The following is a 27864-nucleotide window of genomic DNA, read 5'->3' as shown; positions in this document are numbered from 1 at the left end:
CGCACCGCAGCCCGGACGGAACGGGACGGGACAGGACAAGACAAGAGCCGCCGCCTCGCACCCCGCCCTGCGCCGGAGCCCGGCCCGGCGGCAGCATGGACCTGGAGAGCAGAGTGAAAAAGGTAAGGTGGAGGCTGCCTGCCGGGTTACCTGCCGCGCCAGCCGGCGTTGCCCTCCGCTGGAGTCGCTCCCCGAGCGCCGGGGTTGGGCGCGGAGCGGTGCCCCGGTCCCAGCGCCCTGCTCCTCCCGCTCCGTCACCCCATCCGCAAGCGGAGGGCAGGTGAGGGGCAGGGGAGCTGCCTGCGGAGCGACCTCCTGCCGTGGCCTCGCCCGCAGGCGGAACAGCGAACTTGTCCTTTGCGCCCGACGGTAATTAAGACGCTGCAGTTTATTCCTCAGGTAGCCGAGTGGTTACACCTGTCCTATCATGCAAGTAAAAACATGTGTCCTTCCCCCAAAAAACCTTGAGACCTAATAGCTGTGTTCAGGTGTGTGCTCTGTGAGTGTGAAACCCAAATTACAGCCAAAGTGCTGTTCGTGGGTATGCTGAAGAATAATTTCTGACTTTTAGTGTGACTAGTTCATTACAAATGTTTTGTCAGCATTTGTATGGATTACCCAAGACAAAAACTTAGGGTTGATCTTTTGTTTGTTTGGTTTTTATTGTTTTAAAAATACATATTAAGTAGCTAGTTTGGACTCAGATTGGCAAGAAGCAGTAACAAGTAACAGCAACAGGTAATCCTGTTGCATTGGATCTCTTCCAAAACTCGCTGTTTAAAACTTGATATGTGAAATTGATGTCATGTGGGATGCACCTCTAAATCTTTGTTTCTAGTGCTTTTGGAAATTAGATGCAGCACTTAAGCGATGACTTCTTTTAGTAAGAACTTTATAGTATCTTTTACAACACTATTGATAAAGGCAGAAGGAACTTTTTATATGAACATGGTTTAAATCTGTACATAACCCTCACTGATATGTCAAAACTAGTCTTTCAAAGTACATGTTGTATGGACACACATGGTTTGTATTCCTGAGTTATGTTTAAGGGCAGTAAGTTGTTCTAAAGTATCCATCTGCCTTTTTGTGTACCTGTATTTTCAGTCTAGAAACTGACTGGTGTATGGAAATACTTGTGCCATGTGGAAGACTATCTATTAAGTCAAGGCTGAATCCCATTGAAGCAAGTTAGCCTTGAGTTACAGTTTTCTCCAAGTGATGTCACCACAGGTGATGATGTCACCTACATGAGGGTCTTAGTTTGGAGAAACTGCATATCTCATCCCTCAGCCAACTTCAGGACATGAGGGGATGGATGGATGGATGGATGTAGCGAAGTACTGTCACTGTCTTTAGAAGCTACTTGTGGCAGGAGGTTGTCCCCTTTGCATGACTGCTTGTATGTGATTAAGATAAGCTTCTGTAGTAGATTTACTCATACTTTCTAAGCCCATTTTAAAACTTGATGGCTTCATGGAGGTTGGTCACTGAAAGTTTTTTGAACTCCAGGAGTGAATAGGCGCATGTTTCTGAAAGATACAGCATTCCTATTCAGAATTTGTCTACCTAAAGAGAAAATAAATATGTGCTGTGAAATACTGATAAACATCTGCTGATAATGGAGTCTTGGTTTGAGTGAACTTTTAGTGGCATCTACCTTAAATTGCACTGTAGTTATTGGGAAGTTGTTTGTATTGTAATTTTATTTGACTATTTTTGGACATCTTTAACTTTTCTCTTTCATCAACTTCAAAGATTCCTGAAGATTTTTTTTGAACCTGCTCAGACAGATGTGGAAGCTGGTGCAGCAGAAGAAAACAGCAAAGCTCTGTGGAAATTTTTATTTTCTGTTCAGCTTTACTATTAATACTGCTAGGAGATGCTTATGATGTGAAGAACTTCACATTTTCTCTGTTTTTATTAAACCTATGTTCAGAAATCTACTGTTCTTCCTCTTTTTCTTGTTGCTTGTTCACATCTCCCCACCACCCTCTTTCCCTTTATTACTTAGGTGAAGTTCCTTTCCCAAGAGAACAGGATCTGTGAGAAGTCAATGCAGGGAGGCCTGGGAAGCTTCTCTATGTGCCAGTGTGCTCAGTACTAAATCCTTTTCTTCTTTTTTTGACTACCCATATTTACTTAATTAAAACTTCTTCAGATTTCATACGCTGGAAAGAATGAATAACAGTTCACATCTACTCAGCAATGTGTTCATTCTCCACACTTAAATTCCTATTCTCATCATGTTTGTTTCCTTATCTTTTACTTGTTTCTTTTTGCAAACTTGCCTGTTTCTTGAAAGGTGAAAGAACATTCTGGGAAGGTTCCCGTAAAGTCTATCAAAACCAGTAAACTACTTAGCCTTTAAGAGAAACTCGTCTTCAGGTGGATGGAGATGTCCCTGACAGAATTTTTTTTATTATTATTTCTTTTCTTTCTTTTTTTGGTCCATCAGCAGTAATGAGTTACTGAACCACATGCTGTGGTTCTCGTACCTGCCATTAGGTGCTGCACCCTGGGCTGAAATAACTTGGGTCCTTTCACAAAATATGCTTGCTACCTTATGGAACTTTTTATTTTATAGTGACTTGTACCTATTCACTGCCTGGCAAAGGAAGGTAAATGTTAGGGGGGCTAATGAGTGGCAGACCTGCCTGTTGGGTAGGAAGTTCCAATAACACTGGGCAGAAGGAAGCAGGAATTACTTCATTGTCCCCAAATAAGTTGCTGTTGCCTCTCTCTTCTGAACTCAAAGTCTCAGTTCAGAAGTTGGCTGTTCTGTAGCCATGTTGAGCAGAGCAGAGGGAGATGAGTGCCCAGTGGAGCAGCGTGTGGTGTGGAGGCTCTGACACCCAGCTGATACAGTAAAAGAAAAAATTCTTCCTCTGACCACAACTGCTTATGTATAACTGCACAGGGCAATATAATGGGATGCTTTCTGCTTCTAGAAAACTCAAGAGATGAAATTTCAAAGGTGACATTTCTGAGATTTCTCCAAGTGTCAGTAGTCTAGTTGTGATCTTCTCCATTGTCTTTTTGGAAAGCTGCTGTTGGCCTTCAAGGAGCTGGTACTGTACTGGAGAGAAACATGCACATATACATGAATGGTACACATATCTATGTATCTGGGTTTGTAAGAAGAGAAAACACCCTTCTGAAATGCCTCAAGAAAGTCTGTTTTCATTGTTGATGTCAGGTTTTATTTCTTTGTTTGGGTTTTTTTGAGGGTGTTTTGTATGGTTATGTTTGTTTTTTCTTCAAATGTAACTGTTCCAGCACAGTTAATCTGACAGGAATTGCTTCCCCTCCATTAGAAGGGCACAAAGACTCAACCTACCTGTTCTTCAGCAGGAAGAACTACTGCCCCATCTGCAACAACTTCTAACCCATCCTTTCAGCAGTGGATAGCTTATGTATGCTGTCTGTTAAGAGAAAAGCAGTGGTCCTGTGTAACATACCATTCTTAAGTGTTTGCCTCTTGAGGAATCACAATTACTTCAGCTCAGACTTTTCACTGAATTTCTTCTGTTTCCTTTCTTTTATGTACTGTAAGACTGATATTGCTATCTTCACAACTGGCCAGAGGAAGCATATCTACTGTGTAACAAGATGTCTCTTTTGGTCTAAATCCTGGCTTCTGGACAACCTCAGCCTGCAGGAAACACAAATTTCAGAATGAATTTTCGGCACCGAGAATATATGCAGAACATATACTTTATTAAACATATATGTGTAACTTCTTTGTAGTCAGGTCACTATGTTTCTTGGAGACACGAAGTGACTGACAAACATCTAGGCAGTGAATAATGTGATAAAATGTAGTTGCAAGACAGTCTTTTTAGCCACTATATGAATACCAAGTCTGATACTTTATTTTCCATTATAGTTTCCCTTTTAAGGGGATGGGGAGTTCAAGGATGACTGTACAGTTTTCTCCTTTGTCTCAGGATGGGTTGGATTTGCTCTTGCATTTGAGGATCATGAAGATAGCTTTGTATCTGAAAAGAGATTTCACAACAGAGCTGGAGCCTTAAAACAGTAGCTCTGGCTTGAAAAGTACTTGTGCAACAAACAGACCGCTATTTATCCTGAATACAATGTACACTGTGTTCTCAAACCTTGCTTTGAGGGTATAGGGAAAATGAAGATTTAATGCTTTTTATTGAAGAGTCTGTTAGAATGAAGTTCTGCTAGTCTGGATTCCTGCCCTGTCTGTCACCTCCCTGAACTTGGTACAATGAATCAGTAGGTCATGGTCCTGCTGACAGCATGGTCTTGTGCTTCACTGGAGAAAATAAGAATCTGGCAGCAGATTTGTTCTGTATAAGCTTTCACTGTTTAATACTTGCTTTATAAAAAGGCTGTTGGGGTCAGAGGAGTTTGAGGGAAGAGATGCAGCTTCTCCAGTGTGGAATCTCTGCGTGGTTCTTCTCCTATGGCGTGAGACTTGGTTGGTTGTGTTATAGTGGAAAACCAAACACAGAGTGCTTTAGACATTCTTAAGTCAACAACTGTAATGCACTTTGATAAATGAGCAGTGAATAAAGTATGCATAGGAGCAAAGTCAACTTTTTCGTGTTTTGCAAAGCATGATTTAGTAATATCTGCTGGGCTCCACTTCCTGTTGATGTCACTGTTTGTTTTGGTGTTACTGCCATGGAAATCTCGATAACAGAGCTTTTTTGCTGTTCCTTAGGTATAGTAAGATCAAGGAAAGGTAAGGTGACTCATGGGCGAGTTTTGTTTGCAAGAAGTATGAAAACAAACGTGGAGATGTGAGAGGAGCTACTTCCGTTTTGTTAACAGGGAAACTGACTAACCACTTCCTGCATACATTGCGATGGGATTTATTTTGCCCTCAAACTTTGGGGAAAAAAATAAGTGGTGTGGGGTTTTTTGTTTTGTTTTTTTTCTTCTGGAACACCTGTCTGAATACACACCCCTAGTTACTTTTTGCTTGGCGTGCCTGCATATCAGCTTGGCAGAGACAGCAAGGCCAAATTAAACTTTCTTTTTCTGTTGTAGAAGTACTCCCCAGGTGTTTGACCATAAAATATCATGCAGTGATATAAAATACCAGACCAAGAAACTCTTTGGATGCAGGACTGCATGGCTTCTAAGATTAGGTGACATTTTCTTTAATATGGCACAATTATAAGCCCAGTATTAAACTAAGTTAATTTTCCATCTCACTGTTTAAGTTACAGTATTCTGTCATTAAAGGCACAAAGATATGTTTCTGCAAGTGCTCCTGGAAAAAAAAAAAAAAAAAATGTTTTTCCTTTCCTCTAAGTAAAATAATAATAATGGTGAGTCACAATTGTCAATGAAATTTTAGTTGTAGAAGTTGCTTAAAAACACATTTTGCTTACTTCATGACAGTATTCTGAACATGTCTTACAGATTAATGTCTTCTACCCAGCAAATACAAAGTTTATAGGTGTAGTAGGGTAGATGTAAATATACTGTGCTGTATTTCAAAATGACATTTTGCAATCTGTTTTAAAAAATATATGCATGTTTGGTTTACGTACCTAATATATACATTTATGGGATGTGTATATAGGCTTTATGTAGGGTGTATGTGTTTAATAAAAAAGAAACACCCTTCCTAATATATACTTTCCACTAACATGAGGAGTTGGTGAGGTTCTTTTAGGTGCTGAAGACCTGCAGGGAGAGTAGAGCTGTGCAGATGAAAACCTGTCGCATGTGTTATCTTAGGTCTTAGACTTGGTCAGATGAATAGGTTGAGGATCAAGGGAGTGAGGAGGCTTCTATTATGGTAATTTCAGATCACATCAGACATAACTGTACTTTAGTACTGCTGTGTGTGCACTTCTGGGCTTTTTGTTTGTTAAAGTCCGTCTAATCCTCCCTTTGTACCTTGTTTCCAGTCTGAGGTTGTCTAGCTGAAAAAACAAAAACAAACAAACAAACCCAACAAACAAAAAAAAAGCCCTTTCCTGCATGACTACAGACCCTAATAAGTGAGTATGTAGATTTCCATGTTACCTTTTCAAAACCTGGTACTAGAAGATGCAGCTGGGCAGGAGCACTGATGACAATACAAAATACACATGTATTGTGAAAATGCCTCTGCAGTATTGGGTGATGGATAATGCTGTATTGGAGGTTTATATACAGTGTTATAGTGCCTGTCAACTGCATTCAAACTTAACTGGTCTCATACTGGACTTTCTGAATAAACACTACTTGTTTTCAGCCCAGCTGGGATGTCTTTAATAGCTGTTAGTCTTCTGACAGTGGGCTGTGTAGAAGTGTCTTAAATATTTATATTCAGAACTGTTTGATATTTAGGTGCAGACATGAAAATAAAATAAATTTTTAATACTTGTGTACTATTGTAGGCTGCTGCAGCTCCTTGATTTATTCTTTTGCCCATCTTGCCAAGATCATCTTTCAAATATTTTCCTTGGATGCAACCACTTTTTGGCATCCTTCCTTCTGTGCAAATGGACTTCCTTACTCAAGCTTCTACATCTTAATCTGAGTCAACTTTTCCCTAGATCAAAATGTGTATTTAAAAAAAAGCTAGGACAGACTTGCCATCAGTTTTAATAGACATACTCAATAATAACAAATACAGAATGGTCTGTGGGATAGTGCACTTCACTACAGATGAAACTTCCTTTTCTCTGTTTTCATACTGTGTCTATAGAAGTCTTTTGAGAGCATTTTCCAGATACTAATGTGTCTTTGTGTTTTGGCTTTTTTTGTTGTTTCTTTTTTTCCCCATTTTGGAATCCTAAGAAATAACATACCTTTTCTGTTTTTTAAAATTTAAATACTGTAACCTATTTAAATTTCCAGTTTGCTGTCTTTCCTTACTAGAGGAGGCTACTGCTGGTACAGAACATAGTGATACAAGATCAGGTCTCAGCAATAAAGCATGCACAGAAGATTTCTAATGTCTCTTGTTCTCATGGTCAGTTCTTTGTATACTTGGCTTTACCTTCTTCTTTGGAACTTTCTAAAGTACATCAGGATATACTAGAAATCTGTTTTGTTATGCTACACAAGTGTTTTTTTCAAGGTTACGTTGGAAATGGGAAACAGTATCATTTGGTGTGCCCCCGCAAGCATCCAAATGGATCAATAGATAGGTAATCTCCAAACTATAAGATTTCTGGGATTTTATGGTAAATCCAAACCCAGCTTTAGCATGGATCTCTTCACTTCTGCCCTTGGAGCACTCAGGGGCATGAGAGAAAGATCTGCAAAAAGGTCAGTGAAAAGGATTTAAGTCTATTCTGGGACTCACTGTTAATTATCACAGCCTACTAATGACAACTTTCTCACTGTATAGCCACAACCTCTCAAATTCTGAAGAGGCCTTGGACAGTGGAAGGACTGATCTTCTGCAGAGGCTGCGTACCAGTGTTGTGTCTTGATGTCTGTGGCAAGGTGGAAGATTAACACAGATCACCTGTTTGGTGGTACAGGAGAGCTTTCAGGGGGCAGGAAGGAAAAGAAGCCAAGATCCAAGTTAGCTCTGATCTTTTGGTGGGACTGAAGAAGTAAAAGTTTTGTGGGAGGGAGACCTTCGTAAAGGGGAAGGAATGTCAGAGCAGGTTGCTTTATTTGAGGGCTAGATTAGTACTAGGTATGATGACTATTAAATTGTAACTATTAAAATGAAGACTTCCAGTTGAACTGCCAGGATGTTCTTGGTATCATTTGTGCCCAGCTGCTCCGTGAGAGTGAACAGAAAATACAGAATTGGACTGTAGTCACTGTATAGTCAGAATATGAGAGTGGGCAGAAGCTGCAATGTGAGATATTCTGATCAAACATACAGATTTTATTTCTTCTCTGTGGTCCAGCATCATAATAAGATGTTGAATCTGCATCTGGACAAGGCCCTCGGCAAATCTGATTTTGTTGTACTTGCTCTTTGTGGGCAATTGGGTGACCTCCAGAGAGCCCTTGCAACTTAAAATAGTCTGTGCTCATTAAAAGCAAGTATAAGCAAGCTTCAAAAACTACTGCTCTGTCTTATGTCTTACTTTACCTAAGATTTCTTAGGCCTTATCTTTGTTTTCCCTGTAACTGTCAACAATAACCTTGAGTTCTGTGACATTACACTATTAAAAGTCTAATCCTGCATTTATCACAACACTTTTTTTTTTGCCAGAGCTCTGAGCTGTGGCACAATCTGTTCCATGTAGAAGCAAACTTGTTAAACTTATCTATATTTATCATATAAGAGAAACTGCAGCCAACCAAATATAATTACATTTGTATCAATGTGGAGACTAAACTGGCCATCTGCCTCTATGTGCATAGTCTATTTGCCTCAATGAATTTCTTTCATAGCATCCCATGTGGAAGATGTTTTGTCTGGTGCTCTGTGAAGTCTACTGTATTTACAGGAATACAAATTCCCAAATTAGTGTTCTAAAATTGCAACAAAACAGGATTTCAGTGTTTGCCAGAGGACTTAAATTAATAGGAGGAAGAAATGGCATTTATTGGACTTTCGTTCTCGGTGTTCAATAAACTTAACAATAAACACTTCTGATAATCCAGGTTTAAACTATTTCGTAGTAACTACTGTGTTTCCATTCTACATCTGAACAAACTATTAGACAGTTGAATTGGGCCATTTGGATTTTTAAGGTGACAGTAAGCTTCTACCATAATATAAAGACAGCCAACTCTTGACATGGAGTTCCAGTCTGAACTGGAAAGGGGCAGTCTTTTGCTGATTCTCATTTTAACTGTAACCATTTAAAATTCTTTGCCCTTGAAGACTCTTTAATCTTGAAAGCAGCATGCAACAGATGATCTCAATCTTATTGCTATCATCTTCCATACTCAGCCTGTTTAAGTCTATTGGGTATGTTAGTAATACCAGATGGTTTTGGATAGCTTTTTCTGTAAAATGAAAATTAATGGCAGTAGACAGGCAGGAACCTTCTTCTGGCAGAATTTCAGCAGACCTGTCTGTGCTATTTCTCCCATAACTCAGTTTATGGGGAAAATGGATTCTCTTCTGTTCCCAGACATGCATTCCTACTCCAGGGTGTGCTCAGCCTGTGCTGCATCTCTGGGTGCCCCAGCATGGAGCCGTATCCTTCAGAAGGCTTGGGGAATAAACATAGGCAGGAGCAATGAAGAAGCACACCGGGGCTTTAGGCTCTCTGAATTTCCCAAATTACAGCAGAATCAGCTGCTGAAGAGGAAATGGTCACTTCTGAGACTGATACTTCCTTGCTGCTGAAGCAGGTTCTGTTACAGCACTATGGAGGGATATTTGACAGGCAGAGACTTGATCTTTAGATAGCGCACAGTGCTTTTGGCTTTGACTCTATTGTTGTTTTATACAGATTTTTGGCAAGTAACCACATAGTTTCTCCATCAGAACAAAGGCAGAGGTTGTGCATGCATCTGGAGTTGTCTAATTCAATTCTCAATGTGCCCCTTTTTTCATAAGGTGACCAGACATTGCATATGGAAAGGTCATCCCCTTCTCTCTCTTTTGCAGCAGACTGAGAAATGTTTCAAAACAAGTCTATCTTTGCTAATTCAGTTTATTTGTCTTAAGCTGCATAGGCATTTATTGAATGATGAACACTTTGTTACTGGAAAGGGAATGCAGAATCTTGTGTTTCTGAAGAAACCGATGCCAAGACTGCTGGTTGTGAAGACGCAAGTAGGCTGGCTGGTTGTTGTCCATCTAGACTGGAAAGGGAGTGTGTTTTGGGTGGAGCTTTTAGACAGCACATATTTCCTCTCCTTAATTTGCTTCTGGAGAGGTATTTTTAGCTTGAACCCTTAACATTTAAGAGGCTTGGAAATTATATATTAAAAAATCACGAAAAGCATTTTAATCTTCTTGCATTTCAGATTCTATTTTGGGTATTCTGGAAATGTTAAGGCTGTTTATCTGTATACTGCTTGATAGCTCTATACACAAATGATCCTAGGTTTCTAACCCTTCAAATTACAATGCTAATAAAATTATCATTATTGCTCTTTCTCTCCCTTCCTCCTTTTTCAAAGGAGGGGAGAGCCCAAGCTTTTTTTGTAAGTAACGCCAGTTTGTAGCTGAACTTGGCGGCTAGAGAGAACAGGTTAATGTTGGCTTTTGTGGGGGCAGGGGGGAGGGTGCAATGCAAGCACGTTTTAATTTTAAAAGCTTCCTAGGGAGTTTGGAAAAAAAACCAACCAAACAAACAAAAAAACATCCAAAAAACCCCAAACAATGAACCCAAACCAAAAACCAACCTGTACTGAAAAAAAAAAAAGTTGTGTGTTGCTCTAGCTTCCTCTTCCTCTTTACAGAAGATCCTGGCCAACATTTTGTTCTGTTTGTGTGTGACCTGACAAGAGCACTTTGTTGTTTTCTGATGTAGGGGATGTGTGTATGAGGTACAGTGTGTGTGTGATGGGACTCTGGATTCCACATGAGAAGACCCTTGTAAACACCCATCAATAGAGATTTTATTAACCTGTTAGCTTTATATATCCAACATAGTCAAAATTGTAGTTGATAAAACAGAACCATAAAGTTACGTTTATTTTAGGTGTCTGCTGCTCTGGCTTTAAGTTGATGCCTCTAGAATGTGAAATGGAGCCTTTAGGCTGATAAAGATGTCACCATGATCACAGCAGCCTTGTATTTCTTCTTCTGGATAAGAAAGGAAGAAATAATTTCATGTCCCTCTATGTATCCCTGCAGTTGAAAGCAGGGATTAATAGCTGCAGAAGTATCTCCTCTCGCTAAATAGCCCATAATCTGCAGGAAGGTTTTATAATGTCCCCGGGAGCAATGTTCCTTCAAATTATAAAATGACTAAGACTATAGTCCTCCCTGCATCTTATGTGCTCTTTGTTGAGCAAATGGTTTGTGCATGTTTTCCTTCATTTTAGACAGAAACAAGTTGAAAGCTTAGCTGTTTATATCCTTGTATGTACAACAAAAGCAGTATGGCTTCTTGGCGTATATTGGAAACTTCCTAATAACAAAACTGTATCACAAAATCTAATTAACCCTGACATCGCATTATTGTTGTGAGAACTAAGTTTAGTACCAGGACTTGTCAGCTCTAGCTCACTTTCCATTCATGGTAAAAGGCAGACTGGAGGTGAGTTGTCCCCTTTGTGATGACCATCCCTCCCTCTGCATCTGCCCACAGCTCACTGGGAGTGTTCCTCATACTGCTGGAGCAGTGGTGGGAGGGTGGGATGGGTCCCCTCCATGTGTTGGGCATGAACCTGCACACCAGGCTGTGACTACTGTTCCATGGTCCTTCATCTGTCTGATTTAAGAGCCATGTTCCCTAAAGGTTTAAAGAGCTGAAGTAGGGCATTTAAAATTTACTATAGTACATGGATGCATGTGTTATAGAGCTTGGTGTCTTATTTTTCACCTTGAACTTCCAGTGGCTGTTAATCAGTTAAATGTGCTGATGTATTGATATATTGTGTGAATACTGGCCTTTACTGTGCATGGGTTTTTATGTTTTCTCATATTTCCCCTGCATTATGATCGTCTGCCCTTTTAATCTTTTCACAGTGAAACCATTTGCATATCATTTATGGTCATTGCTTTCCCTAACTGTGTTGTTTCTCTTTCTCCTTGGAAAGTAAGCTGGTATTAGTCCAGCTGAAACATAATTGTAAAGGTTATGTTCTGCTCTCAGTCACTATCAGAGTAGTCTCAAACAGACTTGGGAATATTAGACTAATGTCTAAGATGTTTTCTTTATTCCTGTCCGATGTCCAGGTTAGTGCATATGAATGTGGCATCTGCTTATTTCTTGATCTCTTGCATCTTGCCAAATCATATTCTGCAAATAACTTTGTCCTAACAGCTGGATTAAATGTCCTTTGACTTGGTTTTATGGCCTCACTTGCTGTGGTTTCACAGCCACAGACCTAAGTCAGCGCTGAAAAGAATCTGCTTCCTCCCTTGTGTGAAACTTGCAGAGAGCTGGGCTAGGGAGACAAGTCACCACAAAAATACTTAGTTTTGGCTAAGGCTAACTTTCTGCCTGCTAGCTCAGCCCTGCAAACAGGTTTGTGCAAATGCTGTCACTTATGCAGGTACAATGGAAAGGTGATTGGACCCTAACATAACGTCCTGATGTCAGTTTAGTCAAATGCTTAATCTTTACCTTTAGTTGTGGATTGCAGATCACAAGGGCAGCAGTAACATCATTCATGCAACATATTTCTTGAAGCTGACTGTAGTTTTCTTCTTGCTTTTTTACATAGATGGGCTTGGGCCATGAGCAAGGATTTGGTGCTCCCTGTTTAAAATGCAAGGATAAGTGTGAAGGATTTGAGCTTCATTTCTGGAGGTAAGTTGCATCAGGTGTCCCTTAAGCTGACTCACCACTACAGATCTGGGCGTGTGTATGCGAATGTATAAGTAACTGATTTTATTCTCTCTTTCAATTAAACTATTCAGATGCTTTAAAGAGACTGTGTCTAGATTCAGGGCCAGAGCTTCTCAGCTGCACAACAGAGTGTTTAAGTATGCCATCACTTGTGAACGTACCTTTCATTTGCACTGAAGTAAATGCTGGTACTTCTACTGAAGCATTTGCTTTAGCTTAATGAACAGTTGAAGCAGGTTTGTGAAAACATCTCTGTCCCTACAGTAAGAGAGATGATGGGGAAGAAGTGTGTTTTATCTCAGTAATAAAATGCTTTCTCAGCTCCTGACCAAAGGCATACACCTTGATCTCAGATTTTAGGTAACACTATATTGCAAAGATATTGAAACTTCGTATATACCTACAAATTACTTGGAGGGGAAAGAGGTGCCATAATTCAAGCAAGTTAGATAGTACTTGGCTTTGGGTGATGCACCGTTCCTAAACTAGTAAGAGCTGATGATATTTGTGGTAAATATGCTGTAGTCTGTGCTGTTACTTCTGCAGAAATTGTATATTCCATTAAGACTTTTCTTGTCTTACTGAAACCTTAACAGCTCAGTTCACTGATTATACTGGTTGTGTTTTAAGGTACAGCCTAGTGATTTGGATTTATTAGAAAAAAAAAATACTCTTAAAGGTAGCAGATTGCACAGGACATACATGTGCACTAACACATGCTAGCAATGAAAGTGATGTTTCAACAATGCTATTTAGCTACTGTCATACCTGTATCTGCAGTAGGATTTTATTTTGTGAGGTTCTTTAAGGTAGTCTTTACATCCCAGCCAGAGTATCATCAGGTACAGATAAGGCCTAGGAGACTTTTACATCTTTACCTAAGTATTTGACTGCAGCTGAGACTCAGTTTAGAGAAAAAACAGACAAACAGACCACAGCAAACATTTGCTATAGTTGGTGAAGATATAGCTTCAGTTACATATCTGTAATACATAACTATAAAAACAACTTATAAATTATGACAAGGAGCATGAAGTGGTAGTACACTAATAACCAAACTTGATCACCTAAATATAGAAGAAATTATTAGATTATGAAAAGATTTTTTTTTGGGTGTACAGATAGTCACTGAGGGGGCTTGTGCAGAGATACTAGAAAAACAGAACATAGTTAACATGTGTGGGTAATTTGATAAAACAGGATAAACATTTTTGCAGGAGTAAATAGTGTTGTTTATCCATGGTTATATGAGAAATTATGTCATTTCCTACTTGAGAGAAAGATCTTTGCTTAGGGCCAGTGTGATAAAGAAGGAAATCACAAGTGGGGGGAGAAAAAAAGACTAAGCCAGTTAATTTTTTCTTAACTCTTCCTTTTTGTCGTTTTTTTCCTTAGTTCCTGTTATTAAGAGACCTGGTAATTACTAGCTTGTTCTTCAACAGGGAAGAATTTCTGATAAGAAGATATAAAATGTCTGAAGTTATTTAGTCACATAATTGCATGTTTAGCAGGCTGGAATGTGTCTGCTTTGGTGTGTATATTAGGAGGTTTATGTGTGTATTTTTCTTTAGACACGTTTCACAGTGTTCCTGCAGTTAGGGCTCATTGTGGCAGGTCCTGAACACTATCTGTCCTGAAAAGTAAGACCCTGTAGATGGCAGTGGATTAAATAGCAAGAAAGAAAAAGGCATAACGCCAGTGGCTGTTTAGTTAAGGTTTAATTTGGAAAGGTAATTGATATAGAAGGTGGCTGGAAGTAGTCTGAGAAGCATCGTCTAGCTGTCACACAAATGTAGCACATACATTTGAAACAGAGGAAAAGTTAGCCATTTGAGGCAATTCAAGTATGGGTCAGAAAACAGCTGTTTCTGCTGGGTGCAGGAAGGGTGTGAATCTGAAGTCTGAAATAATTTTTAACAGTTTTCAAAGGAAAAAAATATATTAATATGCTTTGCATGATACCAAGATTTCAGGATTCTACCTCTTGAACAGAAAGGAATGGATCCTAAATAGCTGTTCACCTAGTCATGTTAGCCTTAAAATCTGAAACTCATAAATAGAGGCAAACTGTAGCAGAAGTAGACTGAATATTGTTTTTATAACATGAATGATCAGTACTTCAAGTTAAATCACCAATTTAACTTTTTCTTCTCTGTAGGTAATAGGTATTGAAATAGGAATTGTAGTTAGAGAAGCTGTTACGAGTTGGGAAGGATCACTATGGTACATTGACCGCAGCCAGCAGCCAAGCACCCATGGCAGCTGCTTGTTCTCTGTCCCCTTACAGCAGGGTGGAGGAGAAAAAGGGAAGAAAAAAAGCGAGAAACCTCATGGGTTGAAATAGTCAGTTGAACAGGTGAAGGAAAAAGCTGGCAGGGGGGGGAAATGTTGCAAAAGTATTCATTTGCCACATCCCACCAGCAGACTGGTGCTCAGCCAGTCTCCGAGCAATGGCCACATTGGAAGTTGGAAACTCTACTTCTTCATCCTCTACCCTATCTTATTGCTGAGTATGACGTTGAATGGTATGGAGTGTCCCTCTGGCCAATTAAGAGTCAGTTGTGCTTCCTCTCAGTCAGCTGTGCCTCCTACCACCTTCTTGCCCACCCCAGCTTACTTGCTGAAGTAAGAGCAGAGTCCTAAAAGGAGCCCTGACACTGTGCAAGCACCGCTCAGCAATAGCAAGTGGTATCAGTGCTGGTTTAGCCACGTGTCCAAGACATGCACCGTATGAGCACTATGAAGAAATGTGCCTGGGTGCCTCTGGACCCAGCATGGTAGGTGAGGCAGCAGTGGTGTTTGCAGCAGGGCCAGGCTGCGGCCCATGCTGTGCTCTGTGTAAGAGTGATGCTGCCCTCTCCTGGGTGGAGCTGAGAAGCTTCAACAGATCGTGTAATTCTTGTTCCCTGGTCTGATATAGGAAAGTTCTGGTACTACCTCAAAGAGCTAGTTGTTATTTCTGTGTGTTTCTGCATGAAGGAGCCTCTCTACTCTGCCTTTTGGGGAAGTTAGATTGGAAAATGCAAAGAAATCCAAGTATACCAATCTCGTAGCAGGGTTTTATGTGGAGTTCCTGCACTGTTCTCTATAATGGGAGTGTTTGGAAAAATGCCTCTTTTGGGGTGGCAAGTGCTCTTTAAGCACTTTGTGCTATAATTCTTGGCACAGTGTGTGGGATGATTATATAGGTGCAGAGCTGTTAATTTGGGCTAGTACAGAAATAGTGGTAAACAAAGCCCTTTTTAAAATTTGTTCCTAAATTTTGAAGTTCTGAAAGCCTCAGTGTTGTGAGCTGAACACAAAATGAATATGATGAGAGCTGTGGTCTATAACAGTAGCCGAGTGGTGAACAATTACCTGAGTATCAGCGGCAGCAGGCAGGTTCTTCTCAGTTTGGGTGTTAGACTTCTTTCAGTCTGCAAAACAGCCTCCACAGATTTAGCAGGGCAGGCTGGCTGTAAGAGGCTGCTGTTAAGGTATGTGTTTGCTCTTTGGGAATCTCTCACTAGAGGGAGGTGTGGGAAAGCGAAGTCAGAAGCTGCAAAAAGCAGGAGGGAGTGTTCTGGTTTATCTTGTTCATGTATATACTGGAAAGAAAAAATTGTCACTGGTGTGGCTTTCCAAGGTACTGGAAAGCTTCTGAAGACAACAATCTTAAGCTTAGGAGTGACCTTTTTCAGCATGTGGCTTCTCTGCACAGGTACAATCTCTGGAAGGCAGGAAGGGCTTTACATTTGCTTTCACATTTTCTGATATTACAGCTGATGGACAAGTACTGAGGCACAGTTAGGATTTGCCAGGTATTTGTTGAGGGCTTTTCTGTGCTTGTGGCTGCCACCTCTTGTCACTAAGAGCCACTGCAAAGCCAGTGTAGGAAGAGTCATGATCAGAATTATTTTTCCTTTCCATACACCAAAAGATAAAGTAGGAGGATGGCTGACATTTGGTTTTGGAGAAGGAACTGGAAGTCTCTGATCCTCGCTACCAGTAGACATCCAGGACACGGGAATTCACCAGCTTGGGAGAGAGAGTGCAATCTGTTTACCTTCCTTCTTCCTCTTTCAAACTACCCAAGACCAGGAAGCAAGGTACAATCTGCTAGATTGGTCTTTTACAGTGATATGCAACTTTTAGTTCCATAAATTTTTGAAGCTTCCTCTCCATCTTCCATGTTTTGAATTGGAAAGGCTTCCCAAACTGCTGAGATTTGTCTGGAGGAACATTTCTCTCCTTTGAAGTTCTGAGGGCAGGGCTATGAACACGTAAGTTGGAGTCCTTAGTATCTCCTTCAGTAGATTCTTGCTGAATGTTCTCAAGTGAAGGGAAAATCTTTTCAGCAATTCAGATGGAGAGAACAAGAAATTGTCACTGCCTATCTTCTTGATCGAGCCAAAGGAGATAAAGTCTACAAAAATACACATGTGTATGTACACTCGGACAAACATATAACAGCAACTGGTTTTGCTGGTACATGTCAGGTATTTGCTTTAACAACAACAACAAAAAGCATCAGTTTTCAGACAGACTTGTGAAGTCGGTCACTTCAGTGATACAACTGTATTGTAGTGAAAGAAATGACCAGCTGACCTATTCTAAGTGATTGACCACATCCCTTTTGCAGAAGGGACAGTGACTAATGAACAGGGCTCTGATGTGGCAACTCAGTGGAAGAAGGTATGACTAAATTGTGAACAGTACTCTGCAGGAGGAGTTATGTGTGTAAATGTCAAGTGGATATCTTTTAGGACTGGAAACTATTCAAGAAAAGGGATTATAAATCAGGACAGGAAACTTTTTTTGGCTGTTAACGGTGTACAGATATCTTCATGTGGCTGAGATCCAGGGGAGCCTTGAGAAGCAGGGGAAATGGCAACAGCCTCAGGGATTTTTCCTTCGATTTACTGAGTTATGGTGACATCAGCTGTGACTCAGCAGTCTCTGCATTCTTTATGGATTGTTTTCTGCATTTGGAGACTTAAGTATCCACAAGCCAGGGCCACTACACTTGCAATTTTGTAACATAGCCCCTATAACACCTTCCTACAAATTCCATGTAGGCAAAGAGTCGATCACTTTATCTTGAAAGAGCAAGTAGGTAACATTACACTGAAATGTACACAATCAAATTCTCCATCTAAGTAAGTCTGGGGTGGGGGAGATTACTGAGTATCTCATTCTTTTCAATGCAAGTATAAAGCACAGTAGTTCTATGCTGGTTTTCACAGTGGGACCCAGCAAGGACCTGAGGACAAGCTGTGTGCTTTCACTTCTTTGCAAGTATCTGTTAATCTATTTTTCAGGAAGACAGAAAATCTCAAGGATCCTGGAATTAGTGAAACAAGTTAAGCCTTCAAGGTGAAACTGGGGAAGATAAAAGCAATTGAGTCAGGGTGTTCTAGCTTGTTGGGAATGATCTGTTCTCTGCAGGCTGCTGATGCTGCTGTGCTGTGGTTGGGCACTGTACAGAGTGGAGAGAGTACGGCAATATGAATTGTTCTTACTGAGTTATGTTTTGCAAGCACAGCAGTTCTGGGCAGTGAGACTATACTTGCATTAGTGTGCAGGTTGACTGAGCATGTCTGTCTGTTCACCAATGTTATTAGATTACATCCTGTAAAGAGGCAAGGGTAAAACAGGGGCATACTGTTGCTTAAGTTGAAAAAGTGAAGAAAATACCTGCTAAGCTATAATATTATTCAAATAGATTAACTACTTGAATATAAGTTTTATGTGTGCTGTGAGGCATATAGCTGCATGATGATCATCATGCAATAATTAATTAAACTTGCTAAAAATAAGGTCTGTTTCTGTGACCTACTGTTGGATCTCAAAGATGACATGATTGAGAGTTGGTAATAAGGTATGATCACATGCACACCTTAAAAGATGAGAAGAGTGAAGTATAAATTGCTTTATTAATATATTAAATAGCCTCTAAGTATTAGTTAAGTAAAGGACTCATGTAGATTGGTGCTGAAGACCTTACAAAATTTTATATTGCAAGTGCTTGAGATGCATAGTACAGCGTTTAGGCATAATGGGTGATGCTAGTTCATGGTTTGCTAAGTTGGGAGGTTGCAAAGTGCTCAGTGTTTACTAGGTGTCCAATGAGTACCAGCTTTGAAATTCTGTGCATCTTTCCTATTGTGGAAATGAGTTGAAAGTCATGCAAGCTGTCAGACAACCTGCACTTCACTTATTGACTCTTTATGCTTTTATGTGTTGCAAAGCCAAGTCTATTCTGCTTAAGGTTCTTAATTTCATTGTTATTTTTAGAGTGGAGTGGCTCATTTCTATTGCAGAGTTAGCTATTTTTAATTTTGAGTGGGCTTCATAGCTTAGGTTTCCATGAATTATGGTTGCTGTATGATCACATGACCAGGCAGCATTCATCACTCACTGAAATGATTGTACCCCACACGGAAAACTGGTGTATGTGTGTAGTGTGTATCTTTGGGCTGGCTGTGCATCACCTCACATGCCCTGTTCTGTGCAGATCCTCCTTCCTTCCTTCCTTTTCACCACCCAATGGGTCTGCGCGTTCTTGTCATGTACCTGTTAGATACCATAAGGTATGTGTCTTGCCTTCTAGACTTTAGAAGGCAAGATGCAGAACAACATGAGGGTTTTGGGAAGCAGAGTTGAGAACCATTTTATAGGTAGTAGTTTCGTGCTATTTGCTATGTGAAAAATAAATAATCGGATAAAATATTACTCATTCCCTTTCAAGCTGTAGAGATCCAGAAGGCTTCACTAATTTCCTTATACTGTGGCTGACCGCTTTGAACTGAAGCTATGGGAGAGCCATTAATAAATAGTAAGCTGGCTTGTCTAATTCAAAGTTCTGTTTATTATATGTGAATTGTTTAATTATGATTAAGGTAATAAATTGCTATCTAATAGCCCTTAATGAAAGGAGCTCAAATGTGTTGTATATCAAAGAATACCATTTATATCTAAGTAAGGCCTTCTACCTTGTAAGGATGATATCTGGGAGAATTTTCTGTACAGCATGTGCCAGAGTACCTCTAACTTGGTTCAGAGCTGTTTGAAAGGCTATGTCCATATAAGCCTTTTGCTTTTCTTTCATCTTCTCTTTTAGATGCTGAACTTTGAACAGCGCTTGGTGCAATTACACTGTATATCTGTCTGTACGCATTTTTTTCCTTTCTAGGAAATATTTGTTTCCACTTGAGAGCAACTCTGTGAAGTGCATATGAAGAGAATAGTATAGAATGTGTGTGTAATTTTTGAATGTGTAAAGAGAACCTGAAAAACTAAAAGCCCAAGTAAAGGGTTGCTGGGGAGAATCATGTGAATGCATTTAAGTTAACTCATGAGTGACTACCCATACTAAATCTGGTAGGTGGGTGATAATGGATGTGTATGTGTGTGATCACAACTGAGATGTAACTGAAGGAATGATATAGCATCATATTCAAAATGCATTAGTGTAGTTGACCTATCTGTCTGACCACAATCTCTGTGAACAATTAATGTAAGTAATACAACAGGAGAAATAAAGAATCTCCTCAAGAGGTGTTTGATGTATTGCAGAATAATTTGCATATTTTTTAATCAAAGCACTGAAATCAAGGCTTAGGGCTCCCAGTGGTGTGGTTACTATGTTTGCAGCTGGTGCAAATTGTAATGTTCAGCCGAGACTGTAACTTTGTTGCTCTTTCCATAAATTTCAGAAAAATATGCCGCAACTGCAAATGTGGCCAGGAAGAACATGATGTCCTCACAAGCAATGAGGAAGATCGGAAAGTGGGGAAACTATTTGAAGACACAAAATACACGACCCTTATTGCAAAGCTGAAGAGTGATGGCATTCCCATGTATAAACGTAATGTAATGATACTGACTAATCCAGTGCCAGCCAGAAAGAACATATCCATCAATACTGTGACTTATGAGTGGGCTCCTCCTGTGCAGAATCAGACACTTGTAAGTCCAACTCAACTCTTCTTCATGTGCAAGGCAGGAGTTGATGGCAGCTAGAGAAGCAGAGCTTACCTGAAGGATAAATTCTCCTCTTGTGGTCATTCTGTGTATACCTCTTTATTTTTTTCCCCCTCTTCATAACTGGAAAGATGATACCTGCTTAATGAGTGTTGCCTGTGTCATCTTGCAGATATGGATGCTTCTCTGTGGAACTTCTTGAGAACTGGGGAGATGAAGTTTTTTTTAAAAGACAGGATTAAAACTTATTTGCCGAGTCCCTAGAGTGCAATTTCACTAACCTGCCTTTTTTAGTAAACTTAAAAAAAAAATACATGGAGTGTGTCCTTAAAAACAAAAAATAAAAAAGCCTCTGAACAGCCCCACAACAATTTATGTCATTGTTTAAAGTTAAGGGGAACACTGTCTTGCTTATAGCTTTTACTGTATATGGTTAGAACAAGGTCAGTGTTGACATCTAAAAGAAGAGCTCTCTTCCAGTATGTTTTCAGCTGAAGTAGATGAGATGGTAGATAGCCTTCTGAGGATTTTGCTTTGCTTTTCAAACTTTGATTGCTAATTTACTCTACTGCAGTGTTGTGTCATCCATGCTGGAGTCACATTATCTCTGATCTACCTCTCAAAATCTCTTTTTTTTCAGTGAATTAATCAAGCTTTGTGTGTCTAAATCAATTGGTAATTAATATTCAGTTACCATTTTGATTTTTAGGCTTGAACTTGTTTTGTTAGAACTAAGGCTTTCTTATTTATTCAACTAGAATTATTTCTGCAGTGGGCTGTGTGTCCCAGGCAAACTATTTCAGCCTCTACTTTTTAAAGCTTTACTGATGATCAGCAGTTTAAGATAGCTTTGAAGAGACAAGGTGCTTTGTAAATGTTAATTATTGTTTACTCTGAGAAGTAATAATTCTGTTCTGTGAGAGGCTTAAAAGGAAGCCTGTCTTTTACCCTGGGAAGAAGCCAATTAATGCATCTGCTGTATTTTATCTCCATCTACTGTGTTTCAGGAGCTTAATGTTTATGGAAAAAAACCCCTTATTTTTGACAAATTTGACTGTCGCTAACAACAGTAGACATGATTTTAATTGGGTGTTTGCTTAAAAGGATGGGTGTGTAGTTGAAGCAGCATCTGATATCTAATTCCTCCTGGTTCAGGCTAGGCAGTACATGCAGATGCTGCCCAAGGAGAAGCAGCCTGTTGCTGGCTCGGAAGGTGCCCAGTACAGGAAGAAGCAGTTGGCCAAGCAGCTGCCTGCTCACGATCAGGATCCTTCAAAATGCCACGAGCTCTCCCCCAACGAAGTTAAGCAGATGGAACAGTTTGTGAAGAAGTACAAAAACGAGGCGCTTGGCGTAGGAGATGTCAAACTCCCTGGTGAGGCGGAAACGAGAGCTGCCAACAAGAATAACGTGAGCAATGGTGACAGAAGCACTTCGGCTGCTGTAGGAGCGATGGAGGACAAGTCCCCAGATCAGAAGGCATCTCAGTATGTAAGTATAATAAAGGAAAGATAAAACAAGAACGTATAGTACCATCTGAGTGCTCTCTTTAGTCATTTTAGCCCAATTAACTTGTTTGTGAATTTGGAATGGTGAAAACCTGGGGAGGGAAAGAAAGAAGGGGAACTGGAAGACATTGTGAATGTCTGCACAAAACCCTGGTTTTTGTCTGTATTTAGTGCATTGCAGCAAATAACTTCTTAAGTGACCTTTTCATCCTTATTGCAAAAACGTGTTAGCTTGAAAATAGAGTGTAGCAGGGTGGCTTTTGCAGAATAATAATCAAGAAACTTGTGTAGTTTTATGGAGTAATTGCTACACTTTTTTCCTCTGGAATAGTTTAGTTTAGTTTAATTTTAGAAGCCAATTTTCTTCTCTTTCTTGGAAGAGCACCAGAATTACATATTAACGAATTGCATTTAAAATTAAACGAAACTAATACATTAACACCTCTCTCTCGCATCTCCAACAAGACAAGCCGTATAACAGCTGTTTTGATGAGCCTTCTTTTCATATTTGGATCTTTCTTCTTTTATCTAATTTTTTTTTCTTTGGCATCTGATTTCTGCTTTGTAATAGCTCAACAAAAAATAAGATCTGTAATAACCTAGCTTTCATTGATATTTCTAAACCTGTAGCCTTAATAAAGTATTTCTGACGTAACTTGCTAACTTCTACTATGCATGTCTCTGCTATCAATTAGGAATACAAAATAGAGTTAGGATTACTGAAATAACATTAGTTTAGTGAAGGCAGACCTTCCAAGTGGCAAATGCTACTGTAACTTAATTTCCAGAAATGTTGATATTGTAGATATGAATCCCCAAAGTTATTCATCTCCAGGCTACTTGCAGAAAATGCATATTCAAGTTCTAAATAGAGATAAAAGTTTAACATAGTTGAAGTCTGGTTTTCAGTGGTATTGAGGGATGTTGTGTGCTGGTTTGGGTGTTGTTTTGTTTTGTTTTTTTAATTGACAAAGGATATTACTTCTGGTTTAATTCATATGGAATATAAAATTAACATTGACATTTTAGCTTTGAACGTGCCCATTTACCTCAATCTGTCATACGCTGTGCCATTTGGTTACCTGTAGCTACTTCCTGAAATCAATATTTGAATTATTTTTGCCATTATCTTGTCATAGACATTCTAACATACTGAAGTTATTTTACTGTGGCTTGATTAGGTTGCTGTAATTTTGTGTAACCCAGCTGCTTCTGCTGAGTTACTGCAGATTCACCACAGCAATTCTTCTCTTACCTCCTCAAGAAGGACATGCAGAATTGCTCACCCTGCATTGTACCCCACTGGCCAACTGACTTCGACTCTGTTGAGTCAAGGGCAGAAGTTACTCTGTCCTCTTGAGTAATTGTATCAAAAGGCGCTTCATTTTTATACTACACCTGTTTAGTATTTCCAAAGTTTTCTCTGCTTGAGCAGCTGGATATGCCTCCTAGCGTTAAGGCCAGGCATCTCATCACTCTGTGCAGTGATTTAGAAAGAGGCTTAGAAATGTTTAATAGGGTAAGTTAACATTTGAGTTGCTTATCTACTGTTGGTACTAAATAATCAGGATTTAGATATACCATTTTGACTTTTTATTTTCTGATTTCTGCAATGTGACTGAGTCTCAGCTATATGCTGTAGCATTATCTCAACTTGTTTCTTTTTTTATTTTTTTAACAGTTCAAAATAAACCAATACACAGAAGAGCTCTTAAATACCTTGCAGAAGAATTATTGTCCTTGTCTATGCTTTTTTCTATCTGTTAGTGCTGAATCTTTTTTTCTCCAAATTTTCTTCACTGGCTTTCAGACTGAGTCTGCAAGCATGTTTTCCTGTAGCTGTGGCAAATAGAATCTCTTGAAAAATTGATTTTCATTACAGGAATGGATTGCAATTCTTCTGAACATGGCTTTAAAAAAACCCAACACCTATACAACAAGGTCTTCACTATTAATGTAAATATTCCAATAATAATTGATTGTGGTTTAAAAAAATAAATCTATTTCACCATGATTAAAAGGTGAATAACAGAAAAATGGATATCCAGCATATTTTCATATTGTAAACAAGCAAATCTCTTTATGTCCCTTTTAAGCAAATGGTAGGTAAACTGTCTTGTCCTGATCCGGGTCTATAAAACTACTAAACCTTCCAGTTTACTCCTCTTGGAATAGGAGGTCTAAAGTAGAAAGAAAAGTCAAAAAGCTTTATATACATATGTATATTTATATTTCCCTTTTCATTCTTTTCCAAGTTGTTCTTCGTCCCCTTTTGATGTCTGTCTTTGTTTATCATGAAATATGCTTATCTGAAAAAAGTGTGGGGATCTGATCAGTATGCCCAAAGTTGAGACACTTTAAAAAAATATATATATAGATGTGCGTGCGTGTGTGTGTATATATATAAGAACAAACACAATTGAAAACTGAGGCTATTTGTGGCTGGGCTTGTAGTGATGTGAATCATAGAGAAAACCCTCCCAGGATGTTCAGCCCAGTCCACAGACCAGCTGGATTGCAGGAAATGCCAAGCTGGTGATTAAACTGTAGATTAAAATTTTTCTTTCAGTAACATAAGCCACTTGTGTTTTTTTTGACTTGATGACAAAACCCTCTCTGTAAGCAGGTAGAGGGCAGAAGACTGACTATGAACATTTTGGAACTACTTGCAGTGTAGTGTATTCATATACTTTGTGGTCCCTTTTCTATAATCACTCTCCCTATCCTAAAGTGGTTAATCACCAGCAACAGCCATGAATGACTGGTATCACTAGAACACAGCTTTAAACAGAATGAGTCTGCAAAATTAACTCTTTTTTTTTTCTCACTAGTGATGCAGATATGGCTTGATCTTTTCATGACCTATAAGTACAGCCATTTTCTTGTCATATATTCTAGTGATAGTCTAGTCAGCTTGGAAGGCTTCTTATTACTCTCTCCTTATTCTTGAGTATGCAGGGCTAATAGAACATAACATGAATTTAGTTGTGTGGTGTTTTTTTTTTTATTTTTGTTTTTTTTTTTTTAAGAACTGGGCTGTAGCTGTAAGAATGTGAATATGGCAAAATACTATAATCCATTAGTACAATGTCAGTAGAATGTACATCATTGTAATTTACTTAGATAAACCTGTACTGTGGCATCATGTCATACTACTATCTGATCATGGGACTAAACTTATGCTTCAATTTCAGTCTGGGAAGGTGGGATTTATTAAATATGTAAGTAATATGTAATTGCTATAAATGTACCTCTTCAAAGACTTATTTAACTTGGCAATAACCTCTTTCCAGTCCTGCTATCGCTGCAAACTGAACATGAAAGAAGGTGACCCAGCTGTCTATGCAGAACGTGCTGGATATGACAAATTGTGGCACCCAGCTTGTTTTGTCTGTTGCACCTGCAGTGAACTTCTAGTAGATATGATCTATTTTTGGAAGAATGGTAACCTGTACTGTGGAAGACATTATTGTGATAGTGAAAAGCCCCGCTGTGCTGGATGTGACGAGGTAGGAAATATTCTAGTCCTTTGTTTTAGCACACGTTTGCTCCCCTGAGAAGTGAATATGATTTTTAGTGAAGTATTTCAGTGCAGGGAGATGATGTGCCTTCACCAGCTTTAGCTGATTGTGGTTGCAAGAAACTGAAACTAATATGGACACTTCACATTCAGGAAGATCCATAGCTTGCTTTGGATTTAGTGGGGCTTTGGGGCAATCTACGGGGACATAAGATATAATATGTGAGTGCAAATTCTTCTATGAAGTCCAGTTATGCAGCTCTTTCGTCATGAAGGACACTAGGGGGAGCGCCTTACTAAATAACACTTTGTGCAGCATACAGAGAACAGCCTGCCTGGCTTCTTTTGCATCTACTGGCTCTTAATAAAAGTCTAACAAATGAATGCATCCATTTTTGTTGTTGACGTCATTTGAAACAGTGAAATCACCAGGAGTTCCTTGGAAATTACAAAACCTCCTGAGGCTAGCTTTATTTAAATAAGTACTATTCAAATGCATATGTTAATATTGGTTTGTGTCTTCCTTATAGCTAATATTCAGCAATGAATATACTCAAGCGGAAGGTCAAAACTGGCATCTGAAACACTTCTGCTGTTTTGATTGTGATTGTGTTTTGGCTGGGGAAATCTATGTAATGGTGAATGACAAGCCAGTCTGCAAACCCTGCTATGTGAAGAACCATGCTGCGGTAAGGTCCTTCCACACATGTTGGTGCTGTGAAGGAAGGGAACATAAATCTGTGGAGCTTGAAGCTCCTCCTTTCTCCCAATGTGGGAGTATCTACAGAGTATAAATTGAATGCAAGTTTAGGCTCAAGTCAATCTTTTTCCCCTTTGAATAAAACCTTAGAAACAGACAAGTATTTTGTCAGTTCATAAACTTGAAAAAAAAGCCACTGGCAGGGGTGAGGCTGTTCTGAAAATACCTTTAGCTTTGCCAGTGGTGAAGCAGGATTATGTAACTGGAGTAGTAAAGTAGGTGAACATGAATAATGCTGCCAAATGTTTGGTTTGTGTCAATCATAGTTCATTGAGACCAGTGGGATTCAACTTCAGCTGGTCTGCTAAAAGCCTGTAGTTGCAACTGCATTCTAGGTACTTGGTTTCTTTGTATTTCTAGCCACATGAGTTATAAAGGAGAGTGTCTGATGGGATAAAGCTACAAGTTTGGGAAAGGATGGTAGTTGTCTCTGAAATCTGAGATAATGGCCCATTCATGTCTACCAGTTAACTACCTATTAGTTGGGAGTTCAGTCCAATGTGCATCTATACTTTTAATGGAGGGGAAAACTAAGATCTCTAGCTGGCAGTTAATAATCTTCTGAGGTAGGTGTGACAAATTGCCTTTTGGAGAGGCTTTTTTTTTTCCTCTTAAAACAGTAACTTCCTTCAGATCTAACTTTTGATAAACAGATTTTTAAGCTTAATTAAATGCAAAACTTTTTAGTAATCTTTAATTATTTGACGTTGCTTTACAGCTGCCAATGCCCAGGAAAATTTATAACATCTATTCAAACGTATGGGTTAATGTATGAAAACCTGTGCTGTTTGGCATAACAAGATTTTATCATTTAAGTTTAGTCCCAGCAGCAGTTAACATCTCATGTGTATTTTGTTATTTTGTTTTGTGTCCTCAGCTGTATTTTGTTTGGAAACTCTGCTTATTTTTAATAAAGGAAAATCAAAAGCTGGAGGCTTATTTCCAAGGTTTCTTTTAACATCTGTCTCCTCAAAAAACATTTAAGAATTCCAGCTTTTATTGGACCTGTAGAGAGGATGGGTATGCTTCATTTAAGTGTCATTTTGTTTCTACACAGATCTGCCAAGGTTGTCATAATGCTATAGATCCAGAAGTTCAGCGTGTGACATACAACAACTTCAACTGGCACGCTACGCAGGAATGCTTCTTGTGCTCCTGTTGCAGCAAGTGCCTAATTGGCCAGAAGTTCATGCCAGTGGAAGGGATGGTGTTCTGCTCAGTGGAATGTAAGAAAAAGATGATGTCTTAAGAAAAGATGTGCACACAACCAGGTGTTGCTGCGTTCCAAAGGCTCTTGCATTTCTACTGTAAAATATATAGTGTTGGGGCATTTAAAGTTATTGAAAGTATTAAATAGCATTTTCCCAAAGATTTGTTTTGAGTGACTAAAATTTGCTACATAATCTTTGTTTCTTAGCCATAATAATACTTTCTTTTTTGGAATATTATTCCTGAGTCTTATGTCATATGACTTCATATCCCAGAAATGTAAGAAAAAATGTGGTATGAACTATATACACTTTAAGGGAGCTCTTCACCGTGAAGGATCTTTTTGTTGTATCTTGCTTAATGGAAGAAGTGAAAATGGAAATATTCCAGTTTATCTTGTTTTGTATGATAAATGTTAACTCTTTCACTTTCAGTTTCACTAATGTATCATTTTTATAGTTTCCCTGCTTTCATCAAGCACTTTAGACAGAATGATCAGCTTTACTGGCACATACAGTTTTGTTCACT

At 39.2% G+C, this 27864-nt stretch overlaps 1 protein-coding gene across 1 annotated transcript; it reads left to right on the top strand.

Annotated features, from left to right (window-relative positions):
- On the top strand, positions 1–27607 carry TES (testin LIM domain protein). The gene is made up of 7 exons (XM_080362254.1): positions 1–122; positions 12250–12335; positions 20072–20324; positions 21495–21830; positions 25141–25356; positions 25898–26056; positions 27185–27607. Exons 1-7 carry the CDS (start codon positions 96–98, stop codon positions 27374–27376), a joined length of 1269 nt encoding a protein of 422 aa, XP_080218380.1. The 5' UTR covers positions 1–95; the 3' UTR covers positions 27377–27607.
- Positions 27608–27864: the final 257 nt, after the last annotated feature.

Source organism: Nesoenas mayeri (assembly GCF_963082525.1).
Source record: "Nesoenas mayeri genome assembly, chromosome: 1".
Taxonomy (NCBI): Eukaryota; Metazoa; Chordata; class Aves; order Columbiformes; family Columbidae; genus Nesoenas; species Nesoenas mayeri.
The sequence above is the reverse complement of the archived record's forward strand: the minus strand, read 5'-3'. Positions and strand labels throughout refer to the sequence as shown.